This window comes from Bombus flavifrons, chromosome 3, assembly GCF_040668555.2.
Source record: "Bombus flavifrons isolate JBK064 chromosome 3, iyBomFlav1_principal, whole genome shotgun sequence".
NCBI lineage: Eukaryota > Metazoa > Arthropoda > Insecta > Hymenoptera > Apidae > Bombus > Bombus flavifrons.
In genome coordinates this window covers 2,556,206-2,574,345 of record NC_138444.1, presented here as the reverse complement: position 1 = coordinate 2,574,345, position 18,140 = coordinate 2,556,206, and the positions used below count along the sequence as shown (strand labels likewise).

Here is an 18,140-nt window from a genome sequence, read left to right as displayed (position 1 = left end):
CGATAATTATACCGATTGAAACGACGATACTTTATTTATATTTTACACCACTTCGTGTTACGATATAAAATAGACTCGCAATACACTGAAGAATAATATCGAAGCAATAACGTCGGTTCGCGCGGCCAGTGTTGCAGCGTAATCTCTTCGTTGTCGACCGATCGATTACCGATCCACTGCGATCGATTCGATTCTAGGCACTGATATATCTACGTATACATAGATAGTTATTATACATAGATAGGTAGTAAGACAGACGTCTTACGCGTTGACATTTTTCATCGGCGAATTATGTCGCGTTCGCGATTGTTCGCGATCGACGTACGACTACTAATTCTTGTGTACCGCGAATCTTGCCGAGCAGTCGCGAGACGCTATACGAAGAAACTAGAAACCGAGGTGTCGTGCGATTCGAGTTCATCGTCGAGCGCGTTTCTCTCGTGACGCATTAGCCGGGAATGCGGTGATCGATAGAGTTCGCAGGTGTGACGAACAGATTCCGCGCGATCGACGACGGTTCAGACTCGTAAATCTTAAGCGGCCAATACTCGCCGACTAATAGAGACGAATTACACGCGGTCTCGTGGGCCGTGTGCGCGCTACGCCGAGCTGCTCCGCGTCGATGCGGATCTATTAACGTTGATTGCATTCGAATGCAAATTCATGGTGGAAGCGGCCGCCCGCTAGCGCTAATTCATCGCCGACTGAAGTACTTTCGCCCGTTTCCATTCAGGTCGTAATTGTCCTGGACAAAGCAAGGAGAAAGCCAGCCCGTAAGCTCGTTTCAGCGTCGCTGCACCGATTTCCGGGTCGAAATAGAAAACGAAGGATAGTAGACGGTATTTTCGCGAGCATCGGGGCGAGATTATCGACCGAATCGGTCGAACAATTCGCGACGGAGGGCGAGTCAGCCAGCCACCCGGTCGGTCGTTCGGTCGGCCGATGGAAGAATAGAGCAAAGTATCGAAAGGAAGGAGTCGGCGGGGGGGGGGGGTAGAGAAATGGGAAGGCGGTTGGGAAAGGATAAAAAATCGGTCGAGTATTTCCAAAGCGACGCAGAAGGAAATAAGATGGAAGCGCGAGAAAAAAAGGAAGGGGCAAAGAACGATGAAATATTGAAAAGTGCCGAAGAGGAACAAAAGGAAAAGAGACAAAAGGGAAGAATCGAAGAAAAAGAAGTAAGAAGCGAAAGTTGGTGGTAGGGCGGAACCGGAAAAAAAGTAGCTGAGGCGAAAAAACGATGGTGGATAAAGCCAAACGTCGGCACCGGTACAAGTGGCAACGCGTAGCATCGCCTTGCCAAGATATCGTTGTGCCGATGAATGCGACGCAATTACCGAAAAAGGGGACGGCATTAATTGTAACGTCGTTGCCGGGAAAGGTAGAAAACGGTGCGGAACGGTGACGAGATGAAACGCGCGACGAGCATCCGGCGAGAACGGAGAAGCAACGAGCTGACAGAAACACCGGAACAAAGGACGGAAACGTGCCGCTGCTTCCTCCACGATATTTCCACGCAGTCGGTGAATTTTACTCGCGTCGAGTAAAGCCAGAGGAACAGAGAGGTTGGTTCAATTTTCCCGTGGTCTGGAGTTTCGAAGAACTGCCGCGTTTAACGATACACCCGCGCGTGTGGGGGACGCGAGTACACGAAGAAGGTCGCGTTCTGCGATAGATGGTCGGGTATTTAGCTTTCGACCAAGTGAAATTTCCGTAACGTAGCGCGGCCTCGCTTGTCGTCGGCCACGGAACCGTGGCGACGCGCGGCGAAACATCTGCCGAGTTCCCCGACAGTGAAAAACAGTCGGGGCGCAACCAGTTAAATTTCCCGCGTAATCCGTTTAATTCCCCCCGACGTGGCGAATTAATCGGCACGCTAGAACCGGAATTAATATTAATGATGCCGTAATAACGGGTCCGTAACTTAATTCCGAGTCGTTCCGCTCGAATAATACTTTTCCCCTGGGGGGAAGGAGACTGCGACTAAACTTTGTCGATCGATGAAATACCCCGAGATACGTTTCCCTTGCTTCTCGCGCGACCTACGTTCCCGCCTCTGCCTAACTATTTTTTCATCCCCTCGAAGCACGAGCCGAGCGAGTACATCCGCGCAAACTTATCCTGTCAGGAGGAAAGAAAGGCTGTCTGCCGGTGCATCCTTCCGAGTTGGACCCATGGAACGTACTCGCTGCGAAATTCCGGCTTCTCTTTCACGCCAATTTATCCTTCAGCAGCCTCTCAAATCTGCTCGTCGATGCGTCTGTCGTCTTCGCGTTTAATTACGATCGAGCATTCGCAGGGACAAAACGTCACCAAGGAAAGAAACACCTTTTCTCCTACGCACATATTCGTTCAGATTTTTCTTTCTACCCTGTTTCTGGCACACCGTATACATTCCAAGCGCGAATTCATAAAATCTTGTAAAACATATATAGCACGTTACCTTCATTTTCTTCTCTTTTCCTTTTCTCTCTCCTTTTCGTATCGTCTCTCACAGTTTTACACCTTCGCATCTGTTTCTCTTACCTACGTGTTCTTTATATCTTTGTCGTTATTGCGCTGCCGTCTTTTACGCGTTGTACGCTATTTGTACTTTGATGGGAATTTTCTCTCGTTTACGAGATAAACAAATAAATAAATAGAAAAGAAGGAATCGAAAGGAACGAAGGACGCGGACGGAAATAGAGATGCAACGGATTGAAAACGCGGCACGTCGAGTCAGAACGAAAAGCCTTCTACCTTTTTGTAGTGGCGATATCTAGACCGCGGCAGAGACAAAGCTATGTGCGGTAGAACGATACCAGACGGAAAATCGACCGAACTCCGGAGGAAATTAAACGAAACCGCCGTCGAATCGAACGATCGAAGCGAATAGAAAGGGGCGAAAGCGATGGCAAGATAGAAGTTGGTAGATTCGTTTCCACGATTCGAACAATGTCCCGTGCGAGGCAACGAAACGAATCATCGATGGAGCGCAGAATGTTGAGGGGAGCGGGGAACCGCGCGGAATTCGCGAAACGTTACGATAGCCCGTGACAAACTGATTAATTAACATTTAACCTTTTGGGTAATTCGATTTCAGGGCGAACAGAGAAGCGAGCGAGCGCGAATAGAAACGCGGGACGGCCCGGCCGCAATTTACTCGATTAAATTAACGTATTATCGGTCATTCGAATCGATTCCGGCACGCGGTCGGATTTCGGACATTAAAGCGTATGGAATCCGAAGTATCGTTTCGCTCTGTCGACGATCTCCGTTATCGCCACGCTTCCAGGAACCGTTCTGACAGCCCACGATTTTCCGCTATACTTTCCAACGAAATTCACCGATGAAACTCGTCGCGACCCGTCCCTTCGTTTCGATATTTTTATCTCTTCCTTCGTCGGTCTTATCAGCCACCGCCGGAGCCAACGTATCCGCGTGAGAGACTAAAAACGGGACGATGTGGGGCGAGCGAAATGAAGAGAAATTGCAACGTAGACACTTAATCCTGTCCATCCCGTGCCTACGCACGCGAAACTGTCTCCTCGATAGAAACTTAATCTGACCTGAGCTCAGCTGGCTGCAATTTGACAGACGAGTTCTGTCTGTCGGGACAACGGGGATCTGTCATCGCGGATTACAACGTGCCGTTTAATTATTTCAGCCCGACCGAACCGAGAGCCGAATCGGCCCGACCGAACCGAGAGCCGAATCGGCCCGAACCGAACCGAGAGCCGAATCGGCCCGAACCGAACCGAGTTGGGCCGACGCGCATCCTGCCAGGAAATTACGTCATGCGTCTCGTTGCTTTCGAGCGCGTTCGAGTTTCTCTCGGTTGATTACGAGGGAAATGAAGCGCGGCCGGGATCCCAAAGCGCGCACGCCACGCATCTCGCCGATTGCCTGCCGCAGAAAAGCAGAAGGAAAACTATTCCCCCAATTTATAATCCATATATACTTATATCTATTGCGTTTCCCCTACAATGTATGGCTTTTCGTGGCAAAGAATTTATCCCTACTATCATCTCTAAATAAAAAAGAACAAATAAACACTCGACGAGATGTAGCGGAACGAGTCGCTGACGGATTTATCGGCCGGATGCGGGTTCTCGTTCGATTTCGCGTATCAGTCGTGTTCCACCCTAATTGGTATCCTCTCGTCGAGAACTTCGAAACGAAAGCGTCCCTTCGCTGTCAGCCACAGAAACTGTTTCTCGCGACGCGTGAACCACCTTCGAGTACCGTCAGACGATTCGCGATATCGCGTCTCCTTCCTTCGATCGAGTCGCGAGTCCTTTCCGCTCAGCTTGATATTGCTCGATCGCGATTTCCATCGATCGAGCGGCAACGCGGACGAAGTACACAGCAAGGGAGGAGCGGTTTAACCGTTTGGAATACGTATCGCTATGTCATTCGAAATTTCGGAGCCGCGTGCGTCCGTTTTATGCAAATAGTAAATAGGCGAACCGAAGGGAACGGAAGTCGTTGGACGCGTTCCAAGAAATCCCGCACCTTAACAACTCGCTCGACGGAGTAGAGTCGATTGGTCGAGCAACGGGAATGGGTCGCGGCCCTGGTGTGTGCTGGGGCCTCGTGAAATATTGATTTCGCGCGTGATCGCCGCTCGACTAACTTTTCCGAATAAATATTCAGTGGCCGACGATCGACGTCTTAAATTGCCAGAACCGAACGTTCTTCGGTTCCTTACGACTAACGTGGCTCTGAATGGGTACGTTACCGAACGCATACATGTCAGTCATTATATCGCAATTAGGTGACATTTGTTGCGAATTATCAACTAAAGAGCAACCGATCAGGTCAAACCGATCGGTCAATATCGCGTACCTTGAATGACTTAACGCTCAAGGTGGAGGACGTTTAATAGATCGAATGTTAGTGTAATTTAGCACTTTATTTGAACTTGTTGTATAATAGTAAAGTGTGATGTTATGAACACAACGGTGGTAAGATCTTGTTGAGAGTGAAGTATTTCACCCGCACAGTACGATGCCGACCGGAGTTTTTCCCTGACCTTTAAGTCATTAGGTTTACAGCTCGGGGCGGACAGGTAATTCGAAATTTCCCAACGAAGGGAATGAGTCTGTCCATAAACGGACGGCCACTCAAACTTCCGAACAATATTCATTCTAAAGTAGAACTTAATCCGAATACTACAACTACGACGTTTAAATTAAGGTAGCGTCGCGGTCAACTCGTTCGTGCGTTGCGAATAACGGGCCTGACCATCGTGGTTCATGACTGTCAACCATTCGTCAATTCGATTCTTGACTGGCTTTGTCTCTGAGCGCGGTGATATCGTTTTTCGTTCTGAATGAACGCGCCAACAAATTGCTCGGAGTGCGTTTGGTCGCTGCTCGTGGAGTCCGCGCGTGCAGGAACATCCGCTTCGTTGGAAGGTATTCCTGGAAGCCGCGGCACCTCTGCTGCCCCCCCCCCCGCCGCCTCCAATGCGAGTATACGACTACCTGGATAGTTACCCCGATGGGAACTGTCCAGGATTGTTTGTTCGCTTTGCATCGCGCATTTGGCCGAGTTTTTTCGCTGTCGAAAACGCTTTCGTGGACTGCCGGCTGATATTTGCAATTCCGCCCGGTATTATTCGAAAGATTAAAACCACTGGCGAACGTGACGTTGCCGCGTTTCGGCGACATCCCTGAAAATCCTCCGATTTGCGAGCAAAGCCCGTTGGCGCGCGTATTCCACGCGATTCGCCACCACCCGGGAAAAAAGATCTCGATCGTTGTGCTGTGTGTTTAAACCGATTACCGCTTCCACCGGAATCGCGCCGGATGCCCGTCGCTTTTCGTCGAAGCGCGTTTTGTCTATAAAAGTAAAAGCGCTGTTGCACGCGCTTTCTCCGACGTGCGACCAATCTCGCTTTTACTTTTGTAGACGATCGATCTCTGTTGAGAAGCGCGTCGAATTTGAGGCGATTCGGGGGGATCGAAGATGCGTGCGATTCGAGAAAGTAATTCTCGGTTCTGATTGTAACAATGGACAAACGTGTCGATTTTGTCTTATTCCTTGCTTACTCGTCATTCGCGCGCTGGTGATCGCCCATGCCACACCCTTGTTTACGAGAAACTAATTAACACTTTCACTGCCACGCCGAAATCACGTTTCGCACAGGACGCCACGGTAGTATTTTTATTATTCATAGCATATAATGGCAAAATAATAATAAATTGATGATGTAAGGCAACATTCTTCCCCAATGAACCGTTTATCTTATTGGTGGTCACGGATGACCACCGTGACGCCTTGGTAACAGTTGATAGCGATATATAACAAGGCTTCGTTTATATGAGGCAATTATATGATTATAAAGCAGCATTTACGATTATTTTCTAAGGTGTGTTTATAATAATATTCGTAGATCGTCCCTCAAAGATATGGATGCAAACACAGTGCACCATTAGATGCAAGATTTGTTCCCATTTTCTTTTATTGATGTTCTAATAAGAATGTTTAATTGTTCAATGGGGCACTTTTTATTTCAAAGTATCTTCTATTTATCGGTTATACTCAAAATGCCTTAACTGTCAATTTTCATTCAATTTTTATAATTGTAAAAAGTTGAAGCGCTCCGGTCACCAATGTCCACCGTGGCGTCACAGGAGAAACCGTGGCCGGTCATATATGACTAACGTGGCAGTCAAAGTGTTAAAATCAAGCAACGCTAACGAAAGTCTTTCAATTACATTGGCTACGCGACTATCTCAAATCTGCTTTGATACGCAATCGATCGTGTTGAAGCGGGTCCCACTTCTAGAAAAACTCTACATCTTTCTAGTGTTTAGTTTTTGGCGCAACGATTGTCTTTACAACGGCTTCTTTCGTCTCTATTATAGTACCGCGGAAAGATCGCCGACATATAGATAATGTGGACGATAAAGCGCAAATGGCGACAAGCCAAAAGGGTGAGAAAACTTCAATAGGCCTAACGGCCATCGATATATTTCGACACCGCAGTCGTTCAGTAGTTCAGTTAGCCACCGGAGACTCAAAAGTCAAGAGTTGTGATATCACACTACTGCATTAAGTTCACGTTAAATAATCATCGTTTTCTGTTTAATAAATCCATCTATCAAAAAATTATCACATAGGATAGAAACCAATAAAAGAAGTCCTAATTTCTAACATTTCTGAATAAAGAATTTCTAGAATACATTCATCCACGCGTTTGCTCTTTCTATTCCGAGATATATAAAAACTCAACAGATCGCAATCTTTCTACTACTGTTCGCACCTGTTCTCTTTCGCTACGCGTCCAGTCAATTACGTACTCTGTCGTTTACGCGCGTATTCGTGCGCCATTCAAACAATCGCCACACCCGCAGCGACCGACGCTGTCGGAATTTGTAAGAAAGCCGCTCGCGGAATACGCGGAAATCGGCGCTCGTTGGCGGCGCGACGCGCGCTCCAATGGTTCGCCAACGGCCGCGCAGAGAGAAAGCGACGAAACGAGAATGACAGAGATTTAATTAAAATAGACGCGTCGTTTCCGATGGTCGAATCGAGTCGGACGGCAGGACAATGAGTAGCGAGTTTATCGGTTTCCCTTAATTAAACAGGATTGACCACGCAATGATACGAGTAGCGATATCGGTTGGTCCGTCGATGAAGAAGTAGGGGAAAGCGCGGGGTGAGAACGAGAGACACGGAGTAAGAGGAAGAGGGGCAGAGGAGGAAGCAGGGCGGGGAACAGAATCGTTAGATTCATCGATTTCCCGTCACCTTTTACGAGATTAAAGCCCATTCGCGTACACGAGATCGCGTAACGCGCGTTTCTCCGAACACTCTATAAATTCCGAGCCGTTAAGTCGATTTAAACTATTTCAATCGACGAGATACTCCGAACCTTCACGGCCTGTTCTCTGAACTGCCGTTAGATCTGACCTATCGATCTTTGTCCTCGCGGTTGATCCCGGAGATGTCACTATAACGGCCATGAAGCCACGGCTAATTTAGTTTAATTTAATTTAATTTAATTCAATTTATCGATCTCACAAGTGAGAAACATTTGGTACAATAACGTTAAATAAAGAATTAGAACACGATTTACAGCCGTGTGGTATTAACACGTACATAGATCTACGTATGCTAAATACTCTACACTCTACGTTGCTCTATGTATATTTATACCAGAGGTCACGAATGAAAAAAAAAGTATAAAGGGCACGGTATGATGCGTAAGAAACGCGATGAAACTATCTGCCTTCTCCCATCTTCGGGCCGCAGACCAGGCCGGGTCTTGAACGTAAGAAACGATTTGGAGAAAAGATCGATGAAAATCAGAGATAGTTAATCAATGAACAGATTGCCGGCGCTGGAATAAATCCGAATTATGGTATTTGGAAGGTATTTAGAAGGTATTTCGCAGAAGTCTGAATAGCAAGCCGAATCGAAGGGTCCGAAATCCGTCGATACGTTAAAATCCATCAGCGCGGTGACCCGTGTTTCGTTAACACGACCATTGACGTTAATGAAAAAAAAGATCGATGGACGAGAAATCGCGACGCGGCATCGACGACTCGCCTCTGGCCGTTTTCTCGAACGACTCCGAGACACCTGTAGAGAACTCGGAGAAAAAACAAAAGGAAAAGGTTGGCGACGTGGACCGGTGTACGCGATGCGTTGGCCGATCATCGGACGCGCGCCGCGTTCCGGCATGCTAATTTAATTACAGGATGGATGGGGTTCGTGAACGTGATTCGCCAGCAATTAATTCCGAGCGCATAATTCGGTCGGTTCGAGGATTCTCCGCGCATCATCGCCTCGCGTGGTCGACTAGGAAACCGTGTTTCCCCAAAGCGGGGGATGACTCTCGACTCTCGAAGCTCGTAGCATGGTTCCCGTTCCGCTGGATATTTGGCAAACAACAATATTTGCCAGCTCAGCGAAAATTTATTAAACAACGCCAGTTTCGGCGACTCGACCCGGAAGATCAACGTACACGGATTGAGCGCGCGTTGTGAGTTGCGAACTCGCGCGATTACAGCGTACAACGTGATCAACGAGCCTGCGAAGTTTCCCTGGTGAAAGAAGCTACGATAGCGATGGGATCCGAAACGCTCCGAGTCGCTTCGAATTTGTATATACGGCAAACAATTCGTATCGCTGCGAACATGATTCGAAGCTTAAAGCTCTTGAAAGTCTCGATAATTCCCGAAAACTCGCACTTTTCGCACTTTCTTTGGTATTTTATATTAGTTGTATTAATTATACTGTTTGAGCAGAAATATAATAATTAAAACAATCTTGAAATATTACACAGTTAATATTATACGGCTAGGTTATTGAATACTCGTAGAGCTTTCAAAACCTATCGAGACTGTCAAGAAATTCGTGACCCCGAAGAATCGAAACGTAGTGTCAAAAGTTTGAAGCTTCGAATCATGTTCGAAGTGATTCGAATTTGTCGCTGCGTGTGTATGCGCGATGCGGATTCGAAGCGATTTAAAACGTTTCAGATCCCATCAGGATGCGTCGATCGGTGGACGTGGAATCGATGGGAAACGAGCGGTGACGAGAAGGACGAGGAGCGAGCAACGGCAAATCGAGTCGAGTCGAGTCGAAATTTGCTTTTGTAATTCGCAACGGAGCGTTCCGTAATGAATGGCGTTTCCCGATTGTTTCGAATTTTACCGTGCAACTTTTAATTAAAAGTTGCCGGATTGAATCGTCAACGGAAGGGCCTGATGGGAAGCCGAACCGATGCCAGCCGATGCAAACATCGGGGAAGTTGTTCAATTTAAAATACGCGTTGCGCGTAGCCGCATCCTGCAACTTTCCCGACAATGAACGCCGAGCCGTGGTCGTGTGCCGGTCTCACGGTCCGAAAAATCTTCCATCGCCGCTTCGCATTACCACCTCCATTTTTCCCGATGCGATTAAAACCGACCGACCAGAATAAAATATTCCTGCGATCCGCGGCCACGACTGCCAACACCTGCCGGAGAATGGAAAAAGTCGGAAAGAGTGAAAAAGCTCGGTCGCGCGGCGAATTTGCCCCGGAATTCGTTTTGCCTCGGCAAAGCGATTCGAGGGGACGCGGTTCGAAAAAAGTATCGCCGGTGGATTGAATTTTCACTAGGGGACGCGACGCGACGCGACACGCGTGGCGGATTCGCTTCGCATCGACAGCAAACGAATCACCACTTTTCAGCGGAATCGCGTTTGCGAGTTTTTACGTGAGCTTAAAACGCAACGTCGCCCTATCACCGTTATTTTTTATCCTGATGAAACGTTCGTTACGGACGTTTGACGGGATACCGGAACCGATTAAACCAAATTTTCGCAGACACGCGAAGATATCGCGGTGTTATATCCGAGAACCGAGGAAAATTCGAGTTCTCGAGTCGGAGGCACGTCGCAAAGTAGCATGATCTCGCGTTGAATGCACCGGCGATAAAGAAGATAGGAGTCGTGGAAGCCGCGTCGCGTCGCGGCGAACACGCTTCCGAGAAAAAAGACCGCTTCTCTCGGTGAGAGAAGAGACACGACACGTTCGCGCGATAGCGAGTTCGCAGCGACTGACGTCGATGGACAGCTGACGACGGCTCTATAAGCTTAATAACCTCGACGAAAGAACTTCTGCCGGTCGAACGTGTCCCCTCGATCCGACTGATTTATGGCTGCTCGCTCGTCGATCAATGATCGCGGGCTCTCTGCGTTCTCGCGCTTCGCGGCCGCTCGAAAAATTCCGAGAACAAAAGGTTCGTCGTGGTCGCAACCTCGAGGTCGTCCGATCGATTCCATTCGCGCGGCCGTAGACCGGCTGTCGATCGGCGCGGATAAAACGAAATTACAAGCGAAGGAATCGGCACGCTGCAGCCGGTCGTGGCGCGCAGATGTGCAACACGACGAGTCATCGCGTCGGACGAGCTCAGCTTCTTTTCCCCTTGAAAACACAGCAGGCGTAGTTACATAGGTTCCGCGACGCGCAGGCGGATTCGTAAGCAATGAAAGCACGCGACTCGTCGCGGAGTAACTTTCAGGGAAAAGAGGAAAGGAAAACATGGCGCGACCGATCGTTCGGTTCACGCGAGCGAGGTCAAAGTGGGACGGAGCGATATTTTCCGGAAAGTACGCGATATGGCGTCCACCTGGTGCATTTATGGCCGCAGCTTCTCGAACGACCCGTTGTCTACGCGCGTATTCTTCCGAACGATTTTCCAGTCTTCGTCGTTTTCCTGGCAACGTCGCTCTACGAGTAGACCCATCGCCGCGGATCGATCACGGTTCCCGAGGATCGCGATGTTGCGCGATTCGGAAGCCTCGCTATTTCATCTCTTCTTTCCCTCTTTTATCTTTATTGAGATATGTGTAATTTTGTGTGCTACAGTGGATTAGCCGCGTCGTAGTGACACACATACATGAGTATGAGTGTATGCGGCAGTATGTGCGTGCACAGCGTCTCGTTAAACAGAGGAATGCAACTGTTCCTTTGGTACTGTGGAAAAGAAGATGGCTAGACAAAAAGAGTGCTGAGACGCGCGCAAATGTGTATCGACGAATATCTTGTAAATCACATATCAAATAAATCTGAAACTATTTTGATATTAATTCTGAGTTCAATCCAAGTGTTCCTTTACATTTATTTCAGCGATTAAGATCCACAATTCTCAAGAATCTTTTCTTCCTGTCCCTTATTGTTCCAAATTTTCTTCAGAAATTTAAATGACTCTCACGCGTTTCTCTGGCTTAACCGATATTCCTTCAATCTGAGTGCTCTGTTTACGCTCACAAGCTACTCGTTAACAGGTCTCAAACGCGCTTACGTACTCGACACGAACATTCTGCCGAAATGTTCTCCTCCAGTGCGAAAGTACCGTAGCAGAGAGCGCACGCGCCAAAGCATTCTTTTCTCGAGTGATTCGCACGAAATTGCAAACATTTACCTGTGTGCAGGGGCGGGATTGGTCGTCGGGACAATTTGTTTGAGAGTTTGGGAAAATTACCGGTGGGTCAGTAGGGATTTGAGAAATTGTGGCCGGTCGGCGTAGAATAATCGAATCGACAAATTAAAGTTGGAGGGTGAGTCGTGTAATTTCCCAGTAAAAACTAAAAAATCCCAATCCGCTCCTGCCTCTATGTATAAAATCGAGAAGTAAAGTAAATGGGCAGGTAATGAAAATAAATGTGGACCAGGTTTCTACTTACTCTCCTACTTTGCTAATCAACGACTATTGTTTCAGGGAGAACAATCAGATCATCGGCTCTTACCTGGAAATCGAGGACATAACTCTGGAAGATTACGGGGAGTACAAGTGCGAAGTTAGCAACGGCGTGGACGAGGAGATCACGTTACCCGCTCACGTTTATCGGCAAGGTAATGGGACCTTTGAACCGTGTCGTGGCCTGCGGGAAAAACCTTCTCTCGTGATTGTTTCCTCGCGCGGATTTCATTGCATCGCATCGGGAAGACGAGTCCGCGGATATACTCGGAGAAAAAAAGGAAGAAAAGAGAAAGGGCAGGCGGTCATCTACGTATCCTTTTAACCGCTGCTAATTAACAATCCGATCCGCGCTTTCAACAGTTTAAACGACGTCTCGCAGCGATTTCAATCGTTTCCGATTTAATTCGTCGCTCGTTAACAGTCGACAGAGTGACCCAATTAATTCCAGCCAATTAACCGAAATTCGTACGCTCGTGGACGTCGGACGTGGAATCGCGATGCAGCGAATCGTTTACGCTCGAGCATCACACGGCGGAAGAAATCTTTTTCCTTTTCTCCGCCTCGCTGCGTTTCTTTCTTTCAAATATCATTCCGAGTGACACCGGTGGTCGATCGTGATGCAATTTGATAGATATCATTGCACGAGATGATAGATTTGGAACGTAAAATCTTACATTCGGTGAATCATTCGTTCGGAAGATTTTCACTGCTGGTAGACGCACTATTCTGAAATTAGTACCCACAATAGCAAGTATAGCTTTTTCTTTCCTGCCCTAAAATAAATCCGGGTTTCCTCTTTCTCTTTCTTCATCCTGGAGATGGCGTAAACTGGTATTTTTGCGATTCATGACTGTGATTCGTGACATTTCGTGGTCGCTTTCGATCGGTGGCGAACACATCAAACGAATATCACGGTTTTCGAATCGACAGCAAGAATCGATGTTTTATTCGTTAAAATCCTGATATGAGGTAAAGAAAAGAAAATCGAATTATTTTCTATTTGCGATATCTAACAAAGTAAATTTCCGTTGTGTCAAGAGAACGCAAGGAAATTTGTAATTTACGACGTATGCAAATATTTGTATGCATTTTAAGCTGCATCCAAGTGCCTTGCAAGAAATAATTGAATCAAGATGAAGAATTACGATCACGGCGAGCAAATTCGCTCGAGATAAAAAGAATCACGATCACGGTCGTGAATGAAATTAGATCACGACCGCCCGTGATCGTGATTCAACGATCACCGTGATGAATCACTGTTAGCCACTCTGCTCGCCATCTCTAGCCATAGCCTTTCTACGGCGAAGAAAATAAAGCGGACGTTTGCTTTTGCAGAGCCACAGTTCGCGTTGGAAGTACAAAACGGATCCTGGAGAAGGTCGTTTCTGGTAGGCGTGCTGGTGCTGGTTCTGCTGATCTCGGTCGGCGCGTTTTACGCGCGCTGTTGGCTGCCTTTGGTGCTGCTCTGCCGGGACAAATTCGCCCCTCTCGAGGAGAACGGTAATTATCGTACAGCCGAGTTTCTCCTCTCGGTTACCTACGATTCTTAATCTCCCACCATTCCTTCCGACGATACGCAATAGCGGTGCGTCCTCGCTTCGCCGAGCACTAGTCATCAAATTCCGCCCTTTCCTCATTCCCTCCTTCGCCCTCCTCTAACTCTTACAAGAGGGCCAATGAGAGCGACTTGCATCCAATCTTCTTATCGTCCTTGGTTTTTCAACGATCGTTTTCTTACTCCACGCGATGCAGGTGACGTTAATCCGTTCGTTAAGGAACGAACGAAGAAGCGGGCGCCGCAAGCGTTAAGTAAGCGTCGTTTTTGCCACGGTACCGTTTCGTCGGCAACTCGTACCGTCGAAATAACTCGCGTTTATGACCGATATATTTTTCCGCTGACACTTGCTAAGTGTCTAGTCGATACTGGCCGAAGCAAATTCCACTCAATAAATGAATATTTAGCCCGCCGTCCTACTTTAAAAATAAATTCTAAATGCTGCCACCGTGACGATATTCAATCGTAGAGAGTTTAATCGTTTGCTTTTCGCGAAGATTCTCGCAGTACGTGTGTACGTTGCTTTTATTTCGTTCTCGCGAAACGGTTCCGTTCAACGTCCGGCACTTGGCTGCGGTAGATTTCATCGATCGTTAGCCAGTTGAGCGTATTTTCGCGATCGGCTTTGTTCCGGCAAGGTATTCGGAGGGAGGTAGCCTATATCGGACCGAAATTAACATATCGAATTCCCATTTCGTGCAAGTTTTACGCATCCTTGGAATAGCGGCGTAGCCACGGTCGCTGCCGCCGCCACCGCCGCTCGATACTCCGGAGGAACTTCACGTTCCCCTTCTGAATCACCCTAATATCACGAGCGTTCCGCGATGGCGACCCCATCCGCGCGATAGTCGTGCCACCGGGTTACTTAATCTTCGTTTAATCCACGCTGGGAATGGCTCGCGAGCCGCGTTAACGATTTCCTCCTTTATTTCTTCTCCTCTATTTTCCACCTTTTATTTTGCGCGCGATTCGAATCGAGCGTAACGACTCTGTTCGTTCCGATAGCTGGAATACGCTGTACGAGAGAGAAAGAGAGAAATCGGGGGGAAGGAGAGAGTACCCTTTACGTTGGAAGGCTCGCTGTTAAACGTTTCTCGCCTCGTTTCCTTCTGTCGGAGTTGCTCCCGCTCTTCGAACCTTCTCTCGATAAGCGGCGCAACCTTGCCGCGAACCTTGTTTCTCTTATCGCGACGAACGATCCGCGTTTCGTTATCCGTTTCCTCGGTTGGTCGCTAGTTTTTTTTCTTCAGATTTTTGACAGAACGATCCGATAGAATGAAACGAATGCTGCGATGGTAGTAGGTTGTTCGCATTGGCAGCCTTATCCCTCGCGGTGTACAACGGATGTGCACGGTAAAATCGGACTGCTTAACAAAACGGTACTTTATTTGCGTATTACAATATTACAACGCATAAAATATACTCGGTAATATGGTCGACAGTAACATCGAAACGACATCGGTCTCCCTGATAAGTCTGGCAGGGTGATCGCTTCGTTTCCAACTGATTGACCACCGATCGATTACGATCGGCTCGGTTCTAATACGTAGGATGGTGATTCTTCGCGCAGCAATAAATCGAGAAGAAAAGAATAACGTATTTTCATTTAAGGTTCTGTTTTCAAGAAAAAAAAAGGTTTGAGAATTCGACAGGTAACCGTGTATTATCCAGCTACGAAGCTGCCTGTTATTGCTATTATCTTATTTCCGTGATATCGATTTGTACGTACTACTACTTTTTTTTATTCTGTATGTAATTTGAATTGTTTCGTGAATAATGATGAGACTAGTATACTTTTCAAGAATCCTTCGATTAACGTAACAAGCGTTCGAAACGTCGACCGTACTGTTGCACACACAGCTGCACTCTTCCAACTAAATTATCGCGCACATGTAGCGAATTATATGTATTTTGCAAGTTTTTCAAAGCCGAAGCAACGTCTGCTTTTAAGTCTTCGACGCTATTATCCTTGAAACACTCTTGGCATTCAATACGTAACACAAACGCGAGCAGAAACAGAAGTTTCGTAGTTGGAAACTTGCGATCAGCGCGCATCATTTTTTTCGGAAGCAAAGTCTTAAGTGAAAGAATGTTATTTTCTCTTTTCTCGGCTTATCGTTGCATGCAGAATCGCTACCCGGCCTGTTATGCAACCATTTTAGGGACATCCTATATACAAGTACATAAGTAGCCGCACCGATCGTCCTGGAACGTGTACTCAGGCGTCTTCCGCGTTGGAGCTGTGCGTGGGTAGACGATGTCGTTGTTCGCGGTTGTTCGCCATCGTCGTTCGACTAAATGCTTGCAAAATATCGCGAATGTTGCCGAGCGGTCGGCACAGGTCTATCGCTCCAGGTACAACGAAAAGGAAGGAAAAATCGGAAAGATCGGCCGAGACATGGGCGATAAATCGCGGCCGCGCGAGCCTCAGGCTGTTGTGACGAGTTACACGTGTACGGCGAAGCCTGTTACGGAAGGAGATGCCGTCTCGTCCGGACGAGATCTGATCGATAAGGCTGCCGCCGATCGAGTGGCCCCTACCCTAATACGGAAGCTGGAAAATTGCCGCGATTACGGTGCTTCTCGGAAGCAGTGCACCGCGACGTCGTCCATTAACCGTTTTGCGGAGAACGTTTTCTCTTTGTTAGCCGACTGAAAAGATCGCGAACGCGTGCCAGACGAGCAGCGATTCCACTGTCCAACGAAAGTAAGTCGCTCTGGAAACAATGATTTCCAGAAGAAATCTGCGAATATCCGCAGGCGTTAACTTGCTCGTTGGGGCGAACAACGCGCGATAATCGAAGTTGCCTCGACGCGAAAACCGAGACTTTCTCGCTGGCCCGATCGAACGAACAAACAACCACCAAGCCGATCGATACGATTTCCCTGCTCCTTCTCCACGCTCTTCTCTTTGTTTCGCGTTTGATTTTCGAATCTCTTTGCGAGAAATTGGTTCGTTTCCAACGAACCACAAAGGGTAAGAGTCCGGAACGAAGCGCAAATAGGTTGGCGAACGGTATTTTTTTGCTCTCTCCCTCCCCTCCCCCTCTTTCTCTCTTTCTATAGCTTGTCTCTCTGACGAGGGAAACGCTGAAAAATCGGTAGACCGATAAAGAGGGCAATGGCGCCTGCATTTATCCAGTTCCACGATTTTCAATCGGTTCGCAGTCAAGAATTTTGAAAACGTACGATACCTGACTATTTAATCGACTACTTTCCCTTTAATTATTCAATTAAATATTGTTTGATGCGTGGCAAAATTTTTGTAATTCGTTTAAGATGATGATGCCTGGCACGAGACTCGTTTTCCTTTAACGTCGTAACTCTCGACGTTAAAGGAAATAACACGTTTATTAAAAATTACTGCACGTTTTAAAGATAAAATATGTGTTCTTTCGAAACCTACCGAAAAATGCACTGAAAAGAAATATTCAATTTCTTCGTAGTAAAATAAAAATACAAATGATAAAAACAGCCCGTACAAAACAAGCATTCCATATCGTAATTTTCTTCATAATCATTTACCTCATTGAGAACAATTTCTACTTTGCACTCATCAGTCGAACTGTCAGATTTATATGAATACGAGACCGGCTTCCTAACAGAAACATCCATGTGTCCCATATTCTCATTCGGAAAGCATAACACTCCATCGAGTAGCTTCAAAGATAGATCTTTATCGTTCAATGATCAAACACACTGGTAAATCTCAAGCTTCGTTGTATCCACTGTACAACGATATTTATGAGAATAATTATATAATTATTAGGTTGTCCGAAAAGTGTGTTCCTTTACAGACACGTCTTTTACAACAACGCATCTTTATACAAACATGAAACCTAATCTGTCGAACGTTGTGATCTTTATTTCGATAGAACAAAATGGATCATACGTAATTCGATAAAACAATATAAAACGGAAAATGTTGTGCATCGATTATTTCCTTATGAAACGAAAGAAACTTTTCAGACGACCTAATATTATTTTGCAAGTATTTGTAAGTTAACGCTGACTGTACCGGTTAAAGCTTCACCTGTACCTTATCTTATATTCTACGAAATAGACGTTGTTTCTTCGAAAGAAATTGTCAATTTATCGTAGCAAATAATGCACGACATAACTTTTAAGTAACAATAAAATAATTGATCATATACTCTCATTTTTATATGTAATATAAACAAGAGATGATAGACGGACAGATCATTCTCATTTTGCATGTTTTTCGGTAACTTTCTCACTGAACGTGTGGACATGTTCAGAGATAAAACAAAACACAAAGCCAATGCACTGAATATTACGAGATTTGTTCGCTCCTTGTCGCATTCGATTTCTCATGGGCTTCGATCCGTACTCCGTGACTCTCTCAATGATACTGCATTTAGATTTGGTTTAGCTATAGA

At 46.7% G+C, this 18,140-nt stretch overlaps 1 protein-coding gene across 1 annotated transcript in view; it reads left to right on the top strand.

The window, feature by feature from the left end:
- LOC138190142 (interleukin-1 receptor accessory protein-like 1-A) overlaps nucleotides 1–18,140 on the top strand; it is a 123,646-nt gene that overhangs the window by 99,493 nt on the left and 6,013 nt on the right. Inside the window, exons 4-5 of the mRNA XM_069132710.1 lie at nucleotides 12,204–12,337; nucleotides 13,521–13,685. Coding sequence (XP_068988811.1) covers nucleotides 12,204–12,337; nucleotides 13,521–13,685 — 299 coding nt within the window. The remainder of the gene's footprint in view (nucleotides 1–12,203; nucleotides 12,338–13,520; nucleotides 13,686–18,140) is intronic.